The sequence below is a fragment of the Manis javanica genome, chromosome 11, assembly GCF_040802235.1.
Source record: "Manis javanica isolate MJ-LG chromosome 11, MJ_LKY, whole genome shotgun sequence".
Lineage (NCBI taxonomy): Eukaryota > Metazoa > Chordata > Mammalia > Pholidota > Manidae > Manis > Manis javanica.
This window is the reverse complement of record NC_133166.1, coordinates 12,186,790-12,208,057: the sequence shown is the minus strand read 5'-3', so window position 1 is coordinate 12,208,057 and position 21,268 is coordinate 12,186,790. Positions and strand designations below refer to the sequence as shown.

Below are 21,268 nucleotides of genomic sequence, written 5' to 3'. Positions count from 1 at the left end.
TGCTAGCATTTGCTGTTGCCAAAGCATATATTCTGCAGATGTGTTTGTATTTTGTCATTGACTAAGCAATGAACTCTTTGTTCCATGGCCAAGAGCCTCCAAATCTCTAGGTCCAAAATGACAGCCAGTTCCTAGCCCCACAGCTGCCCGAGCTTCCCAGAGTGGCAATGTCTATGTTACTTTAGGTTTCTCAGTTTTCCAATGGCTTTCTTACCCTCAGTTATCCTGCAAAACAAAGGTTCTGCTTGCCAATGTACCTTTTCCTGGGCCTAGGATAATGCTACAATTGTGTGTTTCAGAGTAAAGATGGACGTATACTATCTGTTGCTGTGGGCTAGCGTAGAGGAGGGAATCAGTCAGAGAGAAGAATGAAAGGAAGAGAAAGGAGGCAGACAGGAGGTTGTTTTGTGGTCCATAGGGATTCTGTCGCAAGTTAGAGGGAAGTGCTGGTTCCCAGGCTGACTCTCTGTTCTCTCAGCCCATTTTGTCCATTGGGATTGGAAACTCAGACACTCATTTGTTTTATAAAGGATTTCTTCAACCAACTGGAAAGGCGATGATAACTGCCTGAGGAATATGTCTGCAGCCTTACAGCGCACGAGGCAGCCTTGCCCACTCTAACTCCACAGGGACGTTTACTCACCACACTTTCATGTTATGTGACGAGCACCTCCGAGCCCTGCACCTGGAGTCAGCAGATAATGCTTCTAGGGCTGACTGTGCCACTGTAGAACTTTGTCAGGTCATACACCTCTACACTGTTTCTAGGGTTGCATCCAACTATAAATAAGGATTGGATGATTCCTGATTTTAATACTTGCCGAATTTTGAATATTATAAAAACAGTAATAACAGGAATTAAGATTTGGATTATCTGACTGATATTTAAGACCTCACTTATACAATGATTTTAGCCAATTAATTTAACCTCTCTGAAACTTTCTGTTCATGTATAAAATGGAGATTATAAATTATTTAGTCAATCTAATGTGCTTCTTTGAGAAGCAAATGGGACCATATGTAAAAACCCTATGCAATTTGCAAAAGGTTACATTTAGAATAATATTAAAAATCAGCACCATTAATAATGGTAACCATTACTGGGCACTTTCTTTGGTTCACCATTGTACTAAGAGTTTCACTCACATTATCCCATTGAAACCACAAACAACACTGACAAGATCTGAACAATATCCAGTTTTACAGATGATGAGACTGAGGCCTGGAGAGGTTCAGCAATGTGCTCATGATGCCATGTGGGAGAGCAAAGTCTCAGATGTAGATTTTTCAAGTAGCTAAACTCTGAATCCAAGCAAACGTGAGCTGGGCTGAGATTGTAGTCCTACTAGATGATGTTTAACCACTTCTGATCCCGGCCACTTCAACTCTTTGAATTTCAATTTTCTTCTAAGTAATACTGGGATATTAAGGCTGTCTTGCCTACCTTGAAAACTAGAAAGAGAAATAATCCAGTTTACACTGCTTTGGAAATTTTACCAAGATAGATCAACAGGACAGTGGTAGTGGTTCTAGTGCAGGGGTAGGTTTAGTCTCAGCAGCAGCAATAGGAAAGTGTTAGGACAGCCTTTCTCTAGTCTCTACACAAGATAAAAATAAAAAACTCCATTGTTCTTAGGCATCTTCCTGCTACATAAAAATATCTAAATAAGCTCAGAAGAGTAGAATGTATCTAGTATTAGCTCACTAAAGGTTTTGAGAGTTTGATACACGTGTGCATGTGTTTTAATTTTGTTTTGCTCTGTGAAGGAGGACTGCTATTATTAATGCTGAACAACTGTTTTATTTCTCTGTTCTGTAACCAAAATGGTTTGGGTCTTACTTTTGCAATTTCCGGAGTGGGTAAGGAAAGTGGGAGTGGCAGAGGATGGGCTTTACTTTATTGCACAGCAACATATAGCTGTGCAAATGCCCTACTTTAATGAGTCAACACAAACACTATACAATGAGCAATACTGGAAAAAAGAGAAGGCATCCTGCACCTGGTGTTAATTTTTCATGGACTCTGGGTGCCTGTGCACAGCAGTCACAAGACCAGCAGTCAGAGGAAATGCAAACTGCACAAGAGAGGGAGATAAAAAGATAGCAAGCTCTTGCCTTTTGTTCAAAAACAGAAGGGACAGCTCCATTCCATTTTACCAGAAATCTGCAAATGTTCATGTAGTTCCAGGCTGTTGCAATTATCCAGGTCGCTTCTGATAGAGTTATTTTTTCCCCTTAGGTTGAACATCTCCATAGATTAAGTGTCATCTTTATTCCTTTCCTAATATAAATTTCATTAATAGCCTTGTTCACATTCTTCAGAAGGAAATAGACTAAAAACTAGGGTATTACTAAATACAAGCACGAAGCAAGGCTACAAGGAATGAAATAGAGAAATGAACCCGACATGTTTGAGGATGATGAGTCAGGTAATATTTAGAATCCAGAAAGGACAAAAACACACTTGGAACACCATGAACTAGGACTGGACCTCATCACTGAACAAATCCTCTTTAAAACTGACCTAAGCTTATGATGGCTCAAATTCAACATCTAGGGACTGAAGAGAGGGTCTGCAGAAGGGAAGGTGGACATGAGGAGACAGATTTGAAGGAGGTATCTGAGACAAGAAGGATGATTTCCTCATTATCATCTCATTGCTGCCTAAGTTCTCACACTTGAAGCATGAACCCACCCACAGGGATTTATTTAGCAAACATCATATTTAAGGCACTGTAACTTGGCACTGAAGAAAGTAGGAAGGGGGAGCATGTGGTTTTGCCCTGCAAGGAGTTTACAATGTCATGTGGAAATAAAAGAAATCCCCCAAATGCTTATAATACAATGGAGAGAAATAACACAAGAGAAATAGGGGCAAAGCACCATGGTGGGTATGAAGGAGAAAGGCACAGGGGTTGGGGCCACAGTGCCAGGGTTCTCTTCCGATCTCACCCCCTCTATGATTTCATACAAGGCCCTCTAAAATGACATAATAATAATATTGAGGCCATTTCATGTTGGTATTGTGGTAAGAAATAAGAAAGTGTAGAGTAAAGCAGTGTGCAAGTAGGCTCTCTAGTCTTATTTTTCTTCAGGGAGTGTTAAGCAGGGTTGAAATGATATGGGAAGAGGCGTATCACCTGGTTAATGAGGTGTGAGGGAAACTTGTGTAAGGGGATGTGAGTCAAGTCTTGAGGGACGGAACTCCACCTTGAAGCCCAGTGTGCTCAGCTTCCCTCCATCTCTCTTCTGCCCTTTCCTATAGGGCTGGGTCTTGGTCCACTAGCCACTAGCTGGCCCCTGTCTTAGGGTTTTCTGGTTGCAAGGAGCAGAAAGCCACTCACATGAGCTTAAGCAAAATTTCGATTCATCATGTTGAAAGGAGGGAAGGACAACAAGTTAGACATCTGGTGAACAGGAACTAAGACCTGGGAGTTCTGAGGGGCTCAGGCAACCCCAGGCCAGCCTCTGCCAGCTTCCCGCTCTTCCTGTCAGACTCATTTCTCTTAGTATCTTTCTGAGGGACCACACGGTTTCTCATATCTTTTTCTCTTTCTACATTTATTTCATTCTTTTATATCTGCACAAGATTTCTCAGCTTCTCTTGGCATGTGTCCTCAGCTCCAGACACAGGTAGGAGTTAACCTGTGGGCAAAACCACGTGCAGTGGGCTAATGAAGCCAGGTGTCTGAAAAGTCACCTCTTTGTCCACTGGAGATTCAGCACCTTAGTCTTGGTCTGAATTATTCAGTGCTTCTCTTCTGACTGATCTTCAGGATTCCTGACCTTAAGTGAATGACCCAATGCTTATCCTTCTTCTTTCTGACTTTTCTCCCTAAATGGTCAAAGAGGAAGATCAGGACTTGGGGGAGGTTGGTAACTAGCCCTCGTTCCATAGTGTTCTTTCATGCTTCAGTGCCTTTGCACCTACTATTTCAGCCTCTCTCACCTCCTTCACCTGATAAACCTCTACTTTAAAATCATCTCTATGTTTCTCTTTCCAATCTTCCTTGATCATCTTGCCCCTCTTTTTGAAGCAGATTGGTCACTCTTACCTTGCTGCTTCTGATAAAATATATGTCAATCAGTACTACATACTTTTACAATACCAGCACTACCCTGATGCTTCTCATAAAATAGGTGCTACATAAAATAGGTACTCAAAAAATGCTATCACTTTTATAATACAAGTACCAAGCCTAGGATATATCAGACAGGATGTGCTATTTACTTGTCAAGGAAATTAATGTGCATTTTAAGACTACAAAATATTTGGGGAAGTGTGATTTGTTTGGTTTGCAGTGGTCCTGCAAAATATTCACAGTTGCTATGCTCTCCTAACAACAGACTTGCATCTGTGTATGTAAATGTGCAATATTGATTTGCACTTGTAAGAAATGCTACAAATTCTCACAGGATAGCATTAAAGTGTGCATAGAGAGATACATGTAATTGTTTATTTAATGCTTGTCTCTTCCACTAGAATGTCCTGAATGCCCTCAGGTTTGATCTTGTCCTATTTATTACTATATACCCAGACATATTATAAAATTTCTGATACATAGAAGCTATTTATAATAAATATTGGTTGAATGAATGAACAGATGGGAAAAAAGACCACATTTACATAATTAGTAAGTGCCTTTACTGCTTCCTCCACTGGAATGTCCTCTTCCTTCATCATTACTGCATGTCAAAATTCTGAACAGATTCCAGTTCAAAGAGAATCATTATAACCTTCAAAACCCAGCTGAGCTACCCTTCATGAAGCTTGCCCATTTTCTTAAATATTATAGTAATCCATGGATACTAAGGCTGTGCAACCCTTTGTGTCTGGTGTTAGAATGATCTATGTGTCCATTTAAAGATTCCTTGTGGGCAGAATTCCATGGAGGTTCTGTCAGGGGTTTTCCTGATTATTCATTTATTCATCTCTCCCAATGCATAGCAAGCTGCATGACATTTAAATCAGATGAAATCCAAACATGATTACTAACAGCATAAGGAAAATCAACTTTGTACATTGCAGCAGGAGACAGGGGGCACCACTTGGGCAAGTCTCTCTTCCAAAGTGACCATTATAAAGAAGTTTAAGTGGACTTTCAGGTCCCTGTCCTGTGCCTAGATCCATGCCTGGAACATAGCAAGGGCTCAATAAAATGTGAGCCAATGAACTAATAATTGAATAGAAAGATAGGTCAGTCTCTATGGAAAGAACTACTAAGTATGTGGACTCATTTTTACAAGTGTATCTACTGACTTGAATAGTAAAACAGCAAAGCCTTTGATACCCAGAGATACTGGCCATCTAGAAGAATGCTCTTACATCTCCAATGATAGAGCCAATTGACCGGACTTCATAAGGGAACTTTTTATTTCTCATCCATTCCATAAATAGTTATGAGCTTAGGTTGGTTGGCACTTACGCTAAAGCTGTGGGGAATTCTGGATTGTTGTTTTATACTCAGGGCTCTTGGGTCAAGTACATGAACTTGCTTGAGATTCCAGATTTGATCTCCACCTCATCATTATAGGGTGTGATCTATTATGTGAAATCAAATAGTGAAGCTTTGAAGGCCTCATAGTTTGGCTTCCTTCTTTCCTCTTTCCTCTCACCAAGGTGAATTTCAGCCTGTATGGACAGGTTTTGAGGGGCAGACAGTATTATGACTTGAGATTTTTACATCAGGTTTATCATTAGTCCACAGAACTGCACTATCTGAAAAACCATTTGTGATCTACAGCTTATTGTGTATGTGAGAGATGTTCCAGACCATCTGGGGGGCTTTACATTCTAACAGTATGTTAGAAATCCACACTTACAGGAGATGCGCAGGCCGCATCTACCTGCTTGTGAAGATTTCCTACTATCAGCTTCATCAATGTGTATCTCTGCTTTCTACACATTATTTATTTCCAAGTATTTTATTTCAAAAGAGAAACAGGTTTATTTTAAAAGAGTCAGTTGATTGAGTCAATGTTGTTTGTTACTCCCTTACTAAGCTTAATAGAGCATGGTAAAGATATGTATTCTTAGGATTGACTTAGGTATCCTAAATAATGAAAGGTATCAGTAAGCACAAATGCCACATATCCATACATATATGCTATACATATCTGTGTGTGTGTGTGAAATACATATTGTTGGATTTAAAAAGTGCACAAAATACAGAATAAATGGGATTCTTTTTCTGAGATCTAAATTATATATTCTGTCAAGGAAATAAATTGAGGTGCCATTTAAACAGAATTATCTTCTACAGAATTATCTTTACAGTAATATTTTAATAATGGCTATGTTTTCCAAAAGCAGTCCTCATAAAATTATGATGATACATTCTGTACAAGAATTGGAAGGAATTTGAGAATATGAGAGATTTGCAAATTCCTAATGTTCTCCAAAAAAAGATTTAGAGCAGTCAAAATGAAGCGAACCTGAATAAAAACTCGGATGTGTCTTTGTGTGTGTAGTAGGGGGAACTGGGAACAGACACTAGAATGGAAGAAAGAATAGACCATGGACTATGGGAATTGAATCCAAGGCTATTTTTTCCCATAAGGGTCTATCCCTGCATTAACAATTACCACTCCCACTCCCACCCCACTGAAAAGCTGTAGTAAAGGTTTATTGGTTTCTCCAGATGAATTTGAATAGAAATTTTATGAGGTCAGTTTTGACAAAGCTGGTGATGAAAACTGCCATGTATTAAAGGGAAATGTTCGACATGGGGACTCTCATGACTCAATTTTATTTATTCTTAACATGCTTACCAAGCACTCTTTGTTGTGCCAGACACTGTGCTAGACTTGAAAGTAGATGCAACCTATATTCAAGGAGATCAAGATAGAAAAATAAGAAAACAATCAAATAAATGTTAGCTCCTTTCTCCCACTTACTTTCCTTTTCTCCTTCACACCAAGAAGTTACAATATAATTAGAGAGACAGAGAAGAAAACCGAATAAAATATGTTGTGTGGTAAATCATGGTGCAGGCCTGGAACTGAGAAGGGAGAAGGTAAGTCTGCCTGGCCAGAGAAAGCTCCACGAAGGAGGAGGTACTTGAGCTTCACAAAGAGTATTGTACCCTCCTTAATAAGACAAAAGGAGAGTCTAATAAAGGTAGGAGAAGCGAACTACATCAGATTCCAGTTCAAAGAGAATCATTTTGACTAAATCTGATTTAGTTTTTTAAATCCCTTGCAAAAATTATATTTTATGTCTTTAACATTCAAGATCATATAGAGATCTAACCAGAAAATAGTATTCAACGAGAAGAATATTAAATACAGCCACAGTCTTTGAAACATTTAGGTAATTCCCAAGTTACAGAGAAAAATATAGTGGCATGTAACTTGTGCCACTTGGAAATAACTGGAGCTTCAAAGAAGATTTATTCCAACTATTAACAGAAACATATCTCGAGTTTCTATGTTAGAAATGATGGGGTTTTTTGTTTTGAGGGATTGCAAATAATTTTTAACAGGGATAAATTTTGAAGAGTGTTCTCTTATTCTCAATAAATTACCTCAATCCTTCAAAATAGATCTAATTAAAGAATCAAATACTTTAATCTTCCAGGTCCAATTTACCTCATCTCAGCCTATCAAATGTAACAGGTTCCTCTGGTAGAATAATTACAAGCAGAAACATTATTTTAATTATAAAACACAATGACACTGACTCACTTATTAACTCACTTTTTTATGTCTATACATATCTATCAGTCATTTTTACTAATCTCTAATTAGTGCATCAATACTATACTAAAGGAACAATCACATTTTTCAAGAGAGGTTTTACGGTGGATTTTACTTGAGTAATCAGAGAACTATAATGTAAGAACTAACTTTTGGCTTTTGATCTATGTTTCAAATTCACTATAAAAGATATTCAAGCCATTCAAAGTCATTTTGGAGGAACCAAGTAGGAAATACACACTCAAGCTATTTCAAATATTAGCATGAAGAATATCAACCTTGTGCGATTTCTTTAGCCCATGCCATAGTCAGAAACTACTATCTTCAGTGGGTCACTATTTACTCTTTCTCACTGATCAAGGTTTGGCCATATTAAGAATTCAGATTTCATACAGAGCAAAAACAGACATATTTATCCCAAACAAAAACTACAGAGAAGATACACCATATCTTTAAATGCACAGAATACATGCCATTCATCTATAGCTATAAAAGTAAAACAAGGAGAAAAATAAGAGAATCCCTAAAATAAAAAAGGAAATTTTCCTTACCGGAATGAATGCATGTTGCATAGCTTGTTCACATTGTTTTAAGGAAGCAATAGTGTCCCACAAAAGCTGATAATTTTCAGCCCGGGAAGCACTTGGCCGTTGCATAGCGAAAGCTAGTAACACTCGAACTGAGCTCAAAGAACCCAGTTGAAGGAAAAACCCTGCAGATCTGTTACATAAACTTAATTAGATCTGCTACACAAACTGCTATCTTAAGACTTAAAAAAAAAAAAACTTAATCAGAACATTTCTTTTGGGGGATAACTGGGCATGACTTGAACAGAGGCAGATGTTTTCATTGGGAAGGATTTTCGTCCCCACACTTGTGAAAAGCAATCCCATCAGTGTTCCCTGGTCTTCACACAGTTCTGGCGAAACTGCACATACCATAAGTGTGTGGGGGAAAGAAGTGGGAGGGTGGGAGATGTGAAAAACTATTTCTACCGGAAGAGTTGGGTGGCAGGCCACAGAGGTAGAATTTATGTAGCTTGTGAAAAGTAGTAAAATTAAAGGGAGCGAGTTACATGCACACATGTATGAACCATATACAGGTATCTACATTTATCTGCTGTATGAGAACTGCAGCTATCTGCATGCATCCTCAAAGTGTCACTTAATATGTTCAATTCTCATCTCAATTCAGTTAAGATACAGATTTGATATATTTTTTACCCAATGAATATTGCTCCCCTAGTTAACTACAGTTGGTTATCAGGGAGTATCCCTAAACACTAGCCAGGAGGTTCTTGGGTATAAAATGTAGCCAATTTTTTATCTTAAAATTTAACATATGTTAACAGTAATTAGGAAATCTTTCTGTTGCCTTCTTTATCGGAGAAAAGCCATACTTACTTATTGTTCTAGGTAGAATTTACATATATAATGCCAGAAGAATTGAACACATAAATATTATTGGGACCTGAGCGTGGGCTGCACAGAATTGGAATGTGTTAGTTCCAAAAAAAATTGCTTGCACACTATAACATCAAAAAGGCCAGTATAAGCACTGAATAAAATCTGGACAACAGAATAGAGCAACACATCCTGAGAGTTATGAAGCCCACACAATGAGAGGATGTTCTACTAGCTCCCTGCAGTCTCTGTGGGACCGGTGAGTCAGGGGCTATTGCATCTTGAAAGAAGGTGATGAGCACTCAGAAGTTCCAGAGGAATCTATGCTCTCAGAGTTAGTTGCACAGCCAAAAAGGGGATATTTATTCAATCATTTTTAGAGGAGAAGGGGTAAACTGAGGGCAATGCACAGTAAAACAAAGTGTGCTTTCAACTGACCTAGAAAATTCAAGGAGTGCACAACGAGGTACAAATTGTAGGAAACAGTTTGATCATGTAAATGAAGGATTTCTGCTGTATTATTTTTAGAAGAACTGCATGATTTGGGTTACCTAGTTTTTATGCATTTGTACTCCGGTGATGGCAGATTAGTTCATACTAATGACCTTGTTACGTGAAAGTCTCAAAGGCTGATCCTAGCAAAGTTTTCCTCTTATCTCAGTTACTTGTCAATTTTGAACTGAAGGAATTAGTAGTAGAATTGATCTTTCAAAATGTTCACCTGGGCTAATCTGTAGGGAGCCTATTTTTCCTTAATGTGTCGTGACTGCACACCATAAGGCTATTACATTTAGGCAGTTTGTTTTTTCCATATCAATTCAACCAACCTTTTCCTTTCCTCATTCATGGTGTTCTTCTGTTCAGCTCACACCCACAGTCCCTCCTCTGCCTGCATTCCTGCCCTTATACTCTTCCATCTGCCCCAGCACATGCTCCTTCCTCATGCACTGTAGACCAGCCAGCCCACAGCTTCCAGAAAATAAACTTCACTAGTAAATGTTCTGTATTTCTCAGCAAACAACAGAAAAATAAAAAGTGGTTTTCTAAGTTAACCTCCAAAATTCTAGCCAATCCTGTCTGTATTCTTTGAGCAAATGTTCACTGTTTTTCCAAATCCCAGGCTCTGGATCTTCTATCATGCCTTGGACTTCCATCTTTTGTTCACCAGGTCCCTTCAGTCCTTCATTTAAGCAGCATTCCTAAAATATCTACCTTTCCTTACTCTTGGAAAAAGGGTAGAGAATTTCATCTCTGCACGTGGAAAATTTACATTAAAAAATGTCTTTAGAATCATGCATTCATTCATTTATTCACTGATCCAACAGACATATCAAGCATCCCCTATATGCTATGCTTTTTGATTATACTATTGGCATTATCCCCTATATCGCACTATATGCTATGCTTTTTGATTATACTATTGGCAAATAGACTTATCAGATGTGCAGTCTGCCTTTAAAGGGCTTAACATCTAACTGAAGGGATACCGAATGGTAAGAATAACAAAAAGACAAGTTAAAGAAGGGTTAGTGTCCTAGAAGAGGTATCATAAACTATTCACAGAACAACGAAAAACAAACAAACAAAAAATACAACCCCTGGAGAAATTAGGGCAACCTCGAGGAAGATGGAGCACTTTCCTAGAGCTTGACGTTATGGTAAAATTTGGACATGCACAGATAGATAAGGGAACATTCCTGAGGAAGAAACGGTAGAATAAAAGCATTGAGTGTGAAAGTAGAGGTCATTTTTACTAGTAGAGTTGGAAGGGATATGGCTCCAAGAAAAATTAATACTTGGATTTACACCAGAGTCAAGGCTATTCTTGAATGAAAACTCAGAATTCCTATTCCTGTTGCTTACAATCTTGGCTTGACCAATTCTTGGAGCATTGATACGCATATCAGTGAAACTCTTCTTAAACTTCATGTGATGGTAAATTCCTTATGTTTATTCCCCACTCTTTAAAATAGGTACATTGATATACTTTTGGAGGTTTGAGTCACTCAATCATTTAATTCATGTTACTAAATTATTTAGTTTTTGTTAAATACTTATACTGTGTATTACATGCCCAATCAGGTTTACAATTTCTAAAATCTACTGCCTTCAATATTCAAGTGGAATCCACCATGAATCCTACCCAATCAAATATTTGATGTCATTTAATTTGGCTCAGTTTAACAAACATTTATTGAGCTCTACTATATGCTAGGCACTGTGCTAGAAATAAAGACTACTGTAATGTAATTTCAATCCTCTGCTTCTTCTCAACCACCACTCAGTGTGTATTAGCTACTGCCCACAGAGAAGATATACACATTTAATTCCTGTTAGCACAATGCCTGATATGCAATGGCTATAGTTTTTTTTTTGTTAAACAGTCACTCGGCTATACGTCCAACACATCTAACTGCAGGCATAAGTCATTTCACTGTGCTTCACAGATATTGCATTTTTTTTCATAAATTAAAGGTTTGCTGTAACCTAGCCACAAGCAAGTTTCTTGGTTCCATTTTACTAACAGCATTTGTTCACTTTGTATCTCTGTGTCACATTTTGGTAATCCTTACAATATCTAAAACATTTTCATTATTATTTGTTATGGTGATCTGTGATCGGTGATTACAGCCCACTAAAGTTTCAACGATGATAGTGTTTTTTTGGCAAAAAGGTACTTTTTAATTAAGGTATGTACATTTTTTTAGGCATACCGCTATTATACACTTAATAGATTACAGGATAGTTTAAGCATAACTTGTATATGTACCGGGAGACCAAAAGCTTTATTTACCTCAATGTATTACAATATTCACTTTATTGTGGTGGTCTAGAATTCAACCCACAATATCTCTGAGGTATGCCTGGATATTGCTATACTGTAAATTAAGTCACAGGCCTCAGAATGTCAAAAAGTGCTTTTTTTATGGTGGTAGTGCCATGCCCAGACAGGAATGCATTTGAATGCTTTCTGCTGGTGATTGGTTTAAGTATAACTTCGTGACAATTACACTTGCAGTAAAAACGGATTAACAGGGCTTGGATTTACACCTCTATATGAAACAACCAAAAAACTGAACCAAGAATCTGAAACAATGGATTTCAATAATGGACATCAGACAACAAAGAACAGTGACCTCTAAGAGATAGGAAAAAAACAAGGTTAAGTCCTAGGATTGCCCCATTAGAATTGGTTTTCTACAGTGACTAAAGCAACAAGGAAAAACAGATAAAACTATAATTATAGTTGGAGATTTCAATATCCTTCTATGAATAATTAATGGAATAGGCACACAGAAAATCTAGAAGAATACAGGTGACTTTTACAAAACCATCCATCAATTTGAGCTAAAGTGCCTTTATAGAACACTCTACCCAACAAAAACAAAACACACACATACTTTTAAGTGGTCATGGAACATTTACCAAGATAGAACATATTTTAAGCTGTAAGTCGAATTTCAGTAAGTTGAAAAGGTTTCGGGTCAAAAAAAGTATATTTTCTGGCCACAGTGAAATTAAGTCAGAAATCAAATCTCTGGAAATTCCCAAAATATTGGGAAACTATATAACACAATTCTAAATAACCCATTGGCCAGAGAAAAAAATCAAAAGGAAATTAGAATGTATTTTGAACTGAATGAAAATAAAGCCACAACAAATCAAAATTATTGGCCACCCTTAAAGCCATAGTTAAGGGAACATATATAGTACTAAAAACCTACATTTCAAAAGAAGTTAGCAAATTAATGATTTCAGCTTGAACTTTACACAATTAAAACAATACAGAAATTTAAACCCAAAAGAAGCAGAAGAAAGGACATATTAAAGATCAGAAAATAGAGAAAAACCAATTAAGCTAACAACTAGTTCTTTGCGAATATCAATAAAATAGGTAACCCTGTAGCAAGACTAATGAAGGGGAAAAGAGAGAAGAAACAAATACAGTATCAAAATCAGGAATAAGAGAGGTAACATCACCCTCTGACAGCCTTGAAAGGGCTAATCAAGAAATCTTACAAACAACTTTAAGCCAACAAATATAATAAGTTAGATGAAATAGATACATTCCTTAACAGACAAAAACTATCCAAGCTTGCTCAAGAAAAATAAGAACATAAATAGCCATACCATATATCTATCAAAGATATTGAATTTATAATTAAATTCTACCACCAAGAAACTCCAGGCCTAGATGGCCTCATTGATGAGTTCTACCAAACACTTAAGGAAGAAATAATGATGACCCTATACAAACTCTTTCAGAGAACTGAAGAGGAAGGAACCCTTTCCAACTCATTTCTTGAGGCCAGCATTACCCTGGTACCCAACCCAATAGAGATATTACAAGAAAAGCAAATACCCATATGCCTTCATGGGTATATGTGCAAGAACCCTACAAAAAAAATTAGCAAATTGAGTCCAACAATATATAAAAAGAACAGTGATCATGACCAAGTAGTTTTAACCTTTGAAAAAAAACAAAGTAAATCAACATATTAAAAATATTACAATGAAAAAAACAAACAGCTATATCATCATCTCAATAGGCAAAGAAATAGCCTGATTTACAAAACCTGATACCATTCCTTCTTAAAATAAAACAAGGCAAAACTGTCAGGACAAGATAAGGATGTACCTTCCCACCACTTCTATTCAGCTTTATCTGGGAGGTTTTAGACAGTTAAGAAAAATAAATTAATAATAATAATGGAAAGGAAGAAATAAAAGTATTTATAATTGACATAATTATCTATGTAGAAAATCTCCTGGAATTTAAAGCAAACTTTAGAATTTATAAAAAGAGTTTAACAAGGTTGCAAGACACAAGATCAATATACAAAGAACAGTTGTACTTCTCTATTTAAGTAATAAATAAATGGAAACTGAAATTTAAAATAATATTTATAATAAAATTTAAAAATATAAAATACTTAGGAATAAACTTCATATATGTGTAAGCCAGATGCTTCAAAAACTGCAAATCTTTCCTGAGAGAAATGAAGACATATAAATGAAGAGATACACCAAGTTCTTGGATAAGAAGACTCAACATTGTTGAGATGGCATGCTCTGAAAATTGATTTACAGATCAATGCAATGAAATCCCAGTCAAAAACCAGAAGAGTTATTTGTGTGTTTTGGAGAAACTGACAAGCTGATTCCAAAATCAGATGGAAATTCAAAGAATATAGAAAAGCCTTTGAAAAGGAAAAATAAAATTGGAGGAAAAATGCTATGTGTATTTTTAGACTTACTATAAAGTTAAGGTAATCAAAAGAGTGTGGCAGTGGCATTAAGAGAGAGAAATAATCAGTAGGACAGAATGGAGATCACAGGAACTGATCTACTATCTATAGACAATGAATTTTCAACAAAGTTTGAAAAGGCAATTCAATGGAGAAAAGGTAATCTTTTTAACAAATGATGTTGAAACTATTGGCTATCCACGGGCAAAATAACAAACTTCAGTGTACACCTTGTTCTACAAATAAACTCAGTATAGATTACAGACTTAAATATAAAGTAAAACTTACAAGAGAAACATAGGAGGAAAAAATCTTTGTGACCTTACATTAGGTACAACAAAAGCAACCATAAAAGAACAAATTGATAAAGTGAACTTCATCAAACTTAGAAATACCTATTCTTTGAAAAACACTGCCAAGAGAATCAAAGACAAGGCACGGAATGGAAGTGAGACTTATAAATCATACATCTAGTAAAGGATTTGTTTCTAAATACATGAAGGACTCTCAAAACTCAGTAGTAAGGAAACAATCTAATAAAAAATGAACATTTTAACAGACAGTTGACAAGTGAAGATATATATGTTATCAAATAAGCATGTGAAAAGATGACTAACATCATGATTTATTAGAGAAATGAAATCTAAAATCACCATGAGATACTATCACATACTTATTTGAATGGCTAATATTAATATTAAGAAAAAGACTACACCAAGACTTGGTGAAGATGTGGAAGATTGGAGCTTTCATATACTGCTGGTGGGAAAATAGATGGTACACACTCTTCTTAAAATGTTAAACATACATCTACCATATGATTTAACCATCTTACTCCTAGATATTTACTCAAGAGAATGAAAGCACATGCCCATTCAAAGTCTTGTAAACAAACATTTATATCAGCTTTATTTGTAATAGCGAAACTGGAACAATATCAAAAGGTGAGTGTATAAACAAATCACAATGGATCCATTCAATGGAATACTACTCAGCAATAAAAAGGAGTGAACTATCGATATACAAAACAAATGGATAAATCTCAAAATAATCATGCTGAATGAAAGAAGACAGACAGAAAGGATACCCACTGTATGATCTCATTTATATAAAATCCTAGAAAATTCAAACTCACCTATAATGACAGAAAGAATAACCTGGGAGAGGGAGGTCAAGAGGGTAGGGGGAGGGAATTGGATTGAGGGATTACAAAGAGGAATGAGGAAACTTTTGAAGGTGATGGATATGTTCATTATCCTGAATGGATCATTTCATAAGTCCAACTTTTCAAATTGTACATTTAAATATGTGTAGTTCATTAGAGATCACTTATAACTCATTGAAGCTATTTTTAAAACAATTATTTAAAAGTTCCTAGAAAAACCAAAAGGAAAACCTCACTCTCCTGGAATTTATCCAAGTGACAAGCTCTGTCATCATATAATGTTATAATTTTGTAGTTTGATCCATTTCCCACAGGTTGGGAAAGGATAAGAAAGCACTGACCTTCTGGCAGGAAGGGAAGCAAAGGATATGGGTAAATTCACCCAGAGGAAAGGTCCAAGATTCCATATCCAGGGCCCTTACTCTAATTCTTGCCCTACTTAGCTGTAAAATAGATCTTGGTTTGGCCATTTTTTGGACAAGCTTCAATTATTCATCTTTAAAACCGAAGAGGTTAGATCCAGCCATTTTTCATGTCTTCCAGAGCTATTATTCAGTGAATCTATGGATATATTTTAATCCCCAATAACCCCATTTTTTCACTCAAAGTAAGCATTTTCAGGCAGGATCTAAAGTGTAGCAAAAATAACCAACAAAATTTTGAATTATGCATTATGTTAAGCAAGCTGACAAACTCTCTAGTAAGACAGTAAACTCTCTTGATGGAAGCATCCTCCATCTTAAAATTCCTGCCTCTCCTTATGTAAAGTTCAGAGCCTACAGCATTATAACAGTGATATTATAATTGGTATTAAAACTGTAAGGATAGAAATCCATCATTTACTTCCTAAAAAACTACAGTACCCCTCTCATTCCCACAAAGGTATTGATCCCAATTTACAGATAAAGAAATAGGTCCATGGAAGTTAATGTGACTTGCTTCACTTATTAGCCATGTGACCTTGGACAACTCCTTAGTTTCTCTTTGCTCTTGTTCCTTATCTGTAAAATGGAAATTATAATAGTGCTTATAGGATTGTTGAGGATTAAGTGAGTTAATATTTATAAAACTTCACAGCAGAGTACGGCACACAATAAGTACTATTGTTGGTGTTTATGAGTTAATCAAGCCCATTTTAGTTTATTAATGTATGTAATAGCAAATAAATAATAAGTAATATATAAGATCTAAGATAAATTTTTATCTTCTGTACTTTCAAAGATTTATGGTGAATCTGGCCATAGTTCTTACTTTCAAAAAGTCACATCTGACCCATTTTCCTTGTCTTCTCCCAATTTAAGAGCCCTCGGCCCTCTGGACTCTCCCAGCAGACAGAAAGTTACATGAACTCATTTATAGGATAGTATTAATTATTTATTGTGTCTGTCCCCAACTTCCTTTCTTGGTTCTTTTTGAAGGCAGGTGTCTTTCTCCTTATCCCCAGGTCTTAGCATGTTGCCTAGTACATGAAAACACAAAGGTTTGACAAATAAATAGATGGATGTGAAAAATATTGCATTTGGTGTTGATAGTAATGGGAATTCCTTATATTTGCAGATCGCATTTTGGTTAACAAAGCACTTTCACAACTAGGAATTCTATGCCCTTTTACTTGGTACCCACTCTCTACACACTCATTGAACTATTAGTATTCAATGGCTCCCTCATTCACATTCTTGGCTCATATTTCTCTTCTGAATTTGGTATTTCTACTCAGGTGTCTCAAAGATCTCAGACTTTGTCTTCAAGAATCTGAGCTCTTTTCCTTTTTCTCCTCCTCAAATATGCTTTTTGTTCATTTCCTTGTCCAGTAAATCCCAGCTCCCTCCTCTCAGTTGCTCAAGCCGTATGCTTTTGCTCCAGAAACCCCCAATATCCACTTTATCACTACCCTATGGGCCTGGACTGGTCTATACCAGTCTGTCACCAGTGACCTCCTGTGCCATCTCCCCATCTCTGCGCCTCTGCCCCACAGGCCTGTGCTCAGTACTTAGGATATGATGAAGCTCCTTCTCACATTGGCTCATATGCAACTGCTAGTTATCCTGCTTCAAATCTTCTCCTTCCTCTTCTGCAGAATTTTCTAGAATTCTCTCCCACTTACACTTCAAATCTCAGTTTCACTGTGCATTGTAGGAGGCTTAGCAGCTTCCGCCCTCTATTCATTGAGAAGGTAGTGGCATTCCCTTCCTCCAGTTGTGACAACCAAATAGGTCTCCAGACACTGTCATGTGCCCTGGGAGGGATAAAATCACAGCCAGTGGAGAACCACTGTCCTAGACCTCCATCAAGTCATGCTGTCATAACTTCTCATGGAACCTAATTTGTAAACCTCTTTTTTTGTGACTTTTAGATTATTGTTAATTCCCTATTGGAGTACCCCATTATGGATAGACAAGAATTCTCTATCATTTTTTAATCATTGCATGCTCTGTACAGACATAGTGTCTGGACAGATGAGATGGGTGCTCAGTAAATGTTTGTTGAGTAAATCAATGAATCTGATTATAAAAGAAAAACATATGGAATGTGTACAGGCAGAATTAGCACCCCCATTTCTAAACAGAGATAACAGATACACTGGATGGTTAAATGATAGGCATGTGGATCACACTATCAATAAATGGTAGATATAGGACTTGAACTTAGGTTCTACCACTCTCAGTTCTTCTTACCAGAATATATGATTGTATTACCATTAACATTTTTAAACCTTCTTGGATTACTTTATACCTCTCCCTTCCAAGATCTCCATTACATTTTGTTCATGTAGACCATTCAATAGTAGCATACACCTAACTCTGTCTCAAAGCTGTAATATTCAGAGCCTCATGTTGGCTTTGCTCTAATGCTTTTAAAACTCAGGCCATAGTAAATGTAGGTAGAAGGCAGACAGGGCTCCTCATGTAATGGGAATGCAAAAGGGAAATAAAATCAATAACTCTCCTGAGTGAACTTGCTTTTATAGTACTCTTGGCCCTGTGGTCCACTCTAGCAAATAGCCTAGAGAAAAGTATTGCATTACAGGTTAAGATAATCTGATCTTAATGTAGGCATTGTGTAATTGTTAACTAGAACATGAAAGAACTTCTAAGGCTGCCTGATTAAAATAATCTTTTATGTCCATACTGCCTAAGTATGGCCAAGCAGAAAAAGCTCAACTGGAAATAGAAATTCTTTTAAATGGCACTGCCAGCATGCCTAATGCACTTCTATTGTCCAAGGTTTTGAAATGCAAGGTCTATACAGCACAGTTACTTAATTTTTTCCCAAACAAATACTTCCGAATGGTCTAAGTGCCTTGACGGCCAATAAAGAACGGCTGAGTGAGGGCAGGGCACACTGTTGAGACCCAGAGGTGCCCCTCAGCCATGGAGAGAAGCTGTGCCGCTGGGTTTTGTGGCATTAGAATCCACTCATACAAAAGCTTGGGGCTGACGTCCCTTCTCCTCTAACAGGCAAGGCCTCTGCTTCCTCACCTCTGTGCATAGGCAGAGGAAATAGTTGAAAGTACAAGAGTTGGAGTCAGATTTCTTGAACTAGAATCCTAGCTTGGTGGCGTTTTAACTGTATGACCTTGACCAGGCTACTCTACACTCTGGGCCTTGGTTTCCTTAACTGGAAAATGGGTTTGGAAATGGTATTTATGTTATATGGTTTCTGTGATGATTAAAGAGTCATTTCATGTGACCAACATAAAATAAGCACCAATAAATAATTGTTAGGTATTATCTTTCTTCTTCTTCACATATACATATGTAACACAAAGCTCTCTCCATATGTCAAGTCATTTATCATCTCACGAATTCAGAAGCATTTCGAGAACCTGATCTCCAGTGCATTATCATTATAAGTATCTCATTTGATTCTTAGAGCAATCTTATGAGGCTGGACTGGTTGTATCCATTTTGCAAACAAGAAAAAGACCCAGACTGACTGGAAAGTGCCTATGATTATGCAGTTAGATAAAGGCAGGGCCAGGGTTAAACCCTTAGTCTTCTTGGGAATACTTTCTGCTTTGTCAACAGTATAGAATTTTCACATATTCATCTTATCTCAACTATTTTAAGATATCAAAATGGCTCTAAAGGGAAGCTCCCTGAGAGTTTGTCCTCCCTTTTCCTTCCTCTGATCAATACATCTCCACTGGGTGGCATCCACAAGTTTCAGCCAGTGTTTGCCTAAGTCTCTCTCTGTCTCTGTCTCTCTCTCCTTTCCAACCCCTCTCCCTCCTCCATCTCTTCCATTTTCTCTCCACCTGTCTTCTTTCCTCTCTCCATCTCCCTCTCTCTCTCTCTCTCTCTCTCTCTCTCTCTCTCTCTCTCTCTCTCTCTCTCTCTCACACACACACACACACACACACACACACACACAGAAATATCTTATTGGTCTATTTCATATAGAAGGAGAGGGTGGCATTAATAATGACTTTGAGGTTTCCAACTTATGCAATGAGATGACGAGATCAATAAGAAGTTAACCTGGATTACCAGGGCAGACAAGAAGCAAAAACTAGGTGAAAAATGAAAGGAATGGAGTTTGGATTTAAAAAAAAAAATTGAATGAAGAGGGGAGAGAGGCATTTCTTTATTCTAAAGCTTGTAGGTGGTGAACACCAATATTAATAAAAAAATCTTGGTAGGGGAATATGAATGGGTCTGAGTGTCTGCTCCACTCATTATTTACTGTGTGAATTTGGGGAAATTAGTTGAGCTTACCAAGACTCAGTTTCATCCCCTATAAATTGTGAATAATCATCATTATTAGTAATGCTATCAATCTAAGGATTACTGCAAGGGTTTAATGAATGCTTATACTTAACAGTTCTTAGAACATAAAAGAGTGTTAAATAAATAATAAATATTAGCTATCATCAATATTATAATCATTATCATTCATATCATGAATGTTATCACAAAGGATAAGTATAGAAGGCCTCTGAGGTGAGGATGATAAATTTCTGTTTGACACATTAGACAATAAAAAGCTATGAGAATAGACTATTTATTATTGAAAGACTATTTATTGTTATTTATTAAAAGACTAAAAAGGTCAGAAGGAGCTTGGCACCAGTCCAAAAAACAAAGCGGAGTCAAGATGGTGGCATGAGTAGGACAGTGGGAATCTCCTCCCAAAAACATACATATTTTTGAAAATACAACAAATACAACTATTCCTAAAAGACAGACCAGAAGACACAGGACAACATCCAGACCACATGCATACCTGCAAGAACCCAGAGCCTGGCGAAGGGGGGTAAGATACAAGCCCTGGCCTGGTGGGACCCGAGGACCCTCACCCCAGCTCCCAGCAGGAGGAGAGGAGTCAGAGTGGGGAGGGAGAGGGAGCCCAGGACTGCTAAACACCCAGCCCCAGCCATCCGCACCAGAGCACACACACAGTGCATGCATGGGGTGCTGGATACTAGGGAAACGGGGCAGTAAGACCTGTGAGCAGGTCCCGCAGCCAGTGCCCCTGGGACAAAGAAAAGCGAGTGCTTTTCCAAAGTCTTAAAGGGACAGGGATCCCACAGCTGGACGGAAGCATCCCGGGACACTTAGCCCAGAAGTTGGGAATCCCGGGGAACTCTGGATGCCCTAACCCCCTGGGCAGCAGCGCAACTCTGAGACCCCTTGCAGTGATAAACAGCCACCTGCCCGTTCCCTCTCTGGTGTGGCCCCGCCATAGCAGAGCAGCACCCTGAGGCTGGCCCCACCAACAACAAGGGAGCTTCCTCTATAGCCACCAGGCAA

At 37.5% G+C, this 21,268-nt stretch overlaps 1 protein-coding gene across 17 annotated transcripts in view; it reads right to left on the bottom strand.

Annotated features, from left to right (window-relative positions):
* Positions 1-21,268, bottom strand: part of DLG2 (discs large MAGUK scaffold protein 2) — a 1,871,010-nt gene that overhangs the window by 644,944 nt on the left and 1,204,798 nt on the right. For 3 of the 17 annotated variants that reach the window (XM_037010579.2, XM_037010582.2, XM_037010585.2), the window contains exon 1: positions 8,250-8,392. The exons of the other annotated variants lie outside the window; for them this stretch is intronic. In XM_037010579.2, coding sequence (XP_036866474.1) covers positions 8,250-8,354 — 105 coding nt within the window. In that variant the 5' untranslated portion in view covers positions 8,355-8,392. Of the gene's footprint in view, positions 1-8,249; positions 8,393-21,268 lie in introns of those variants that run through there. 17 annotated transcript variants of the gene reach the window in all.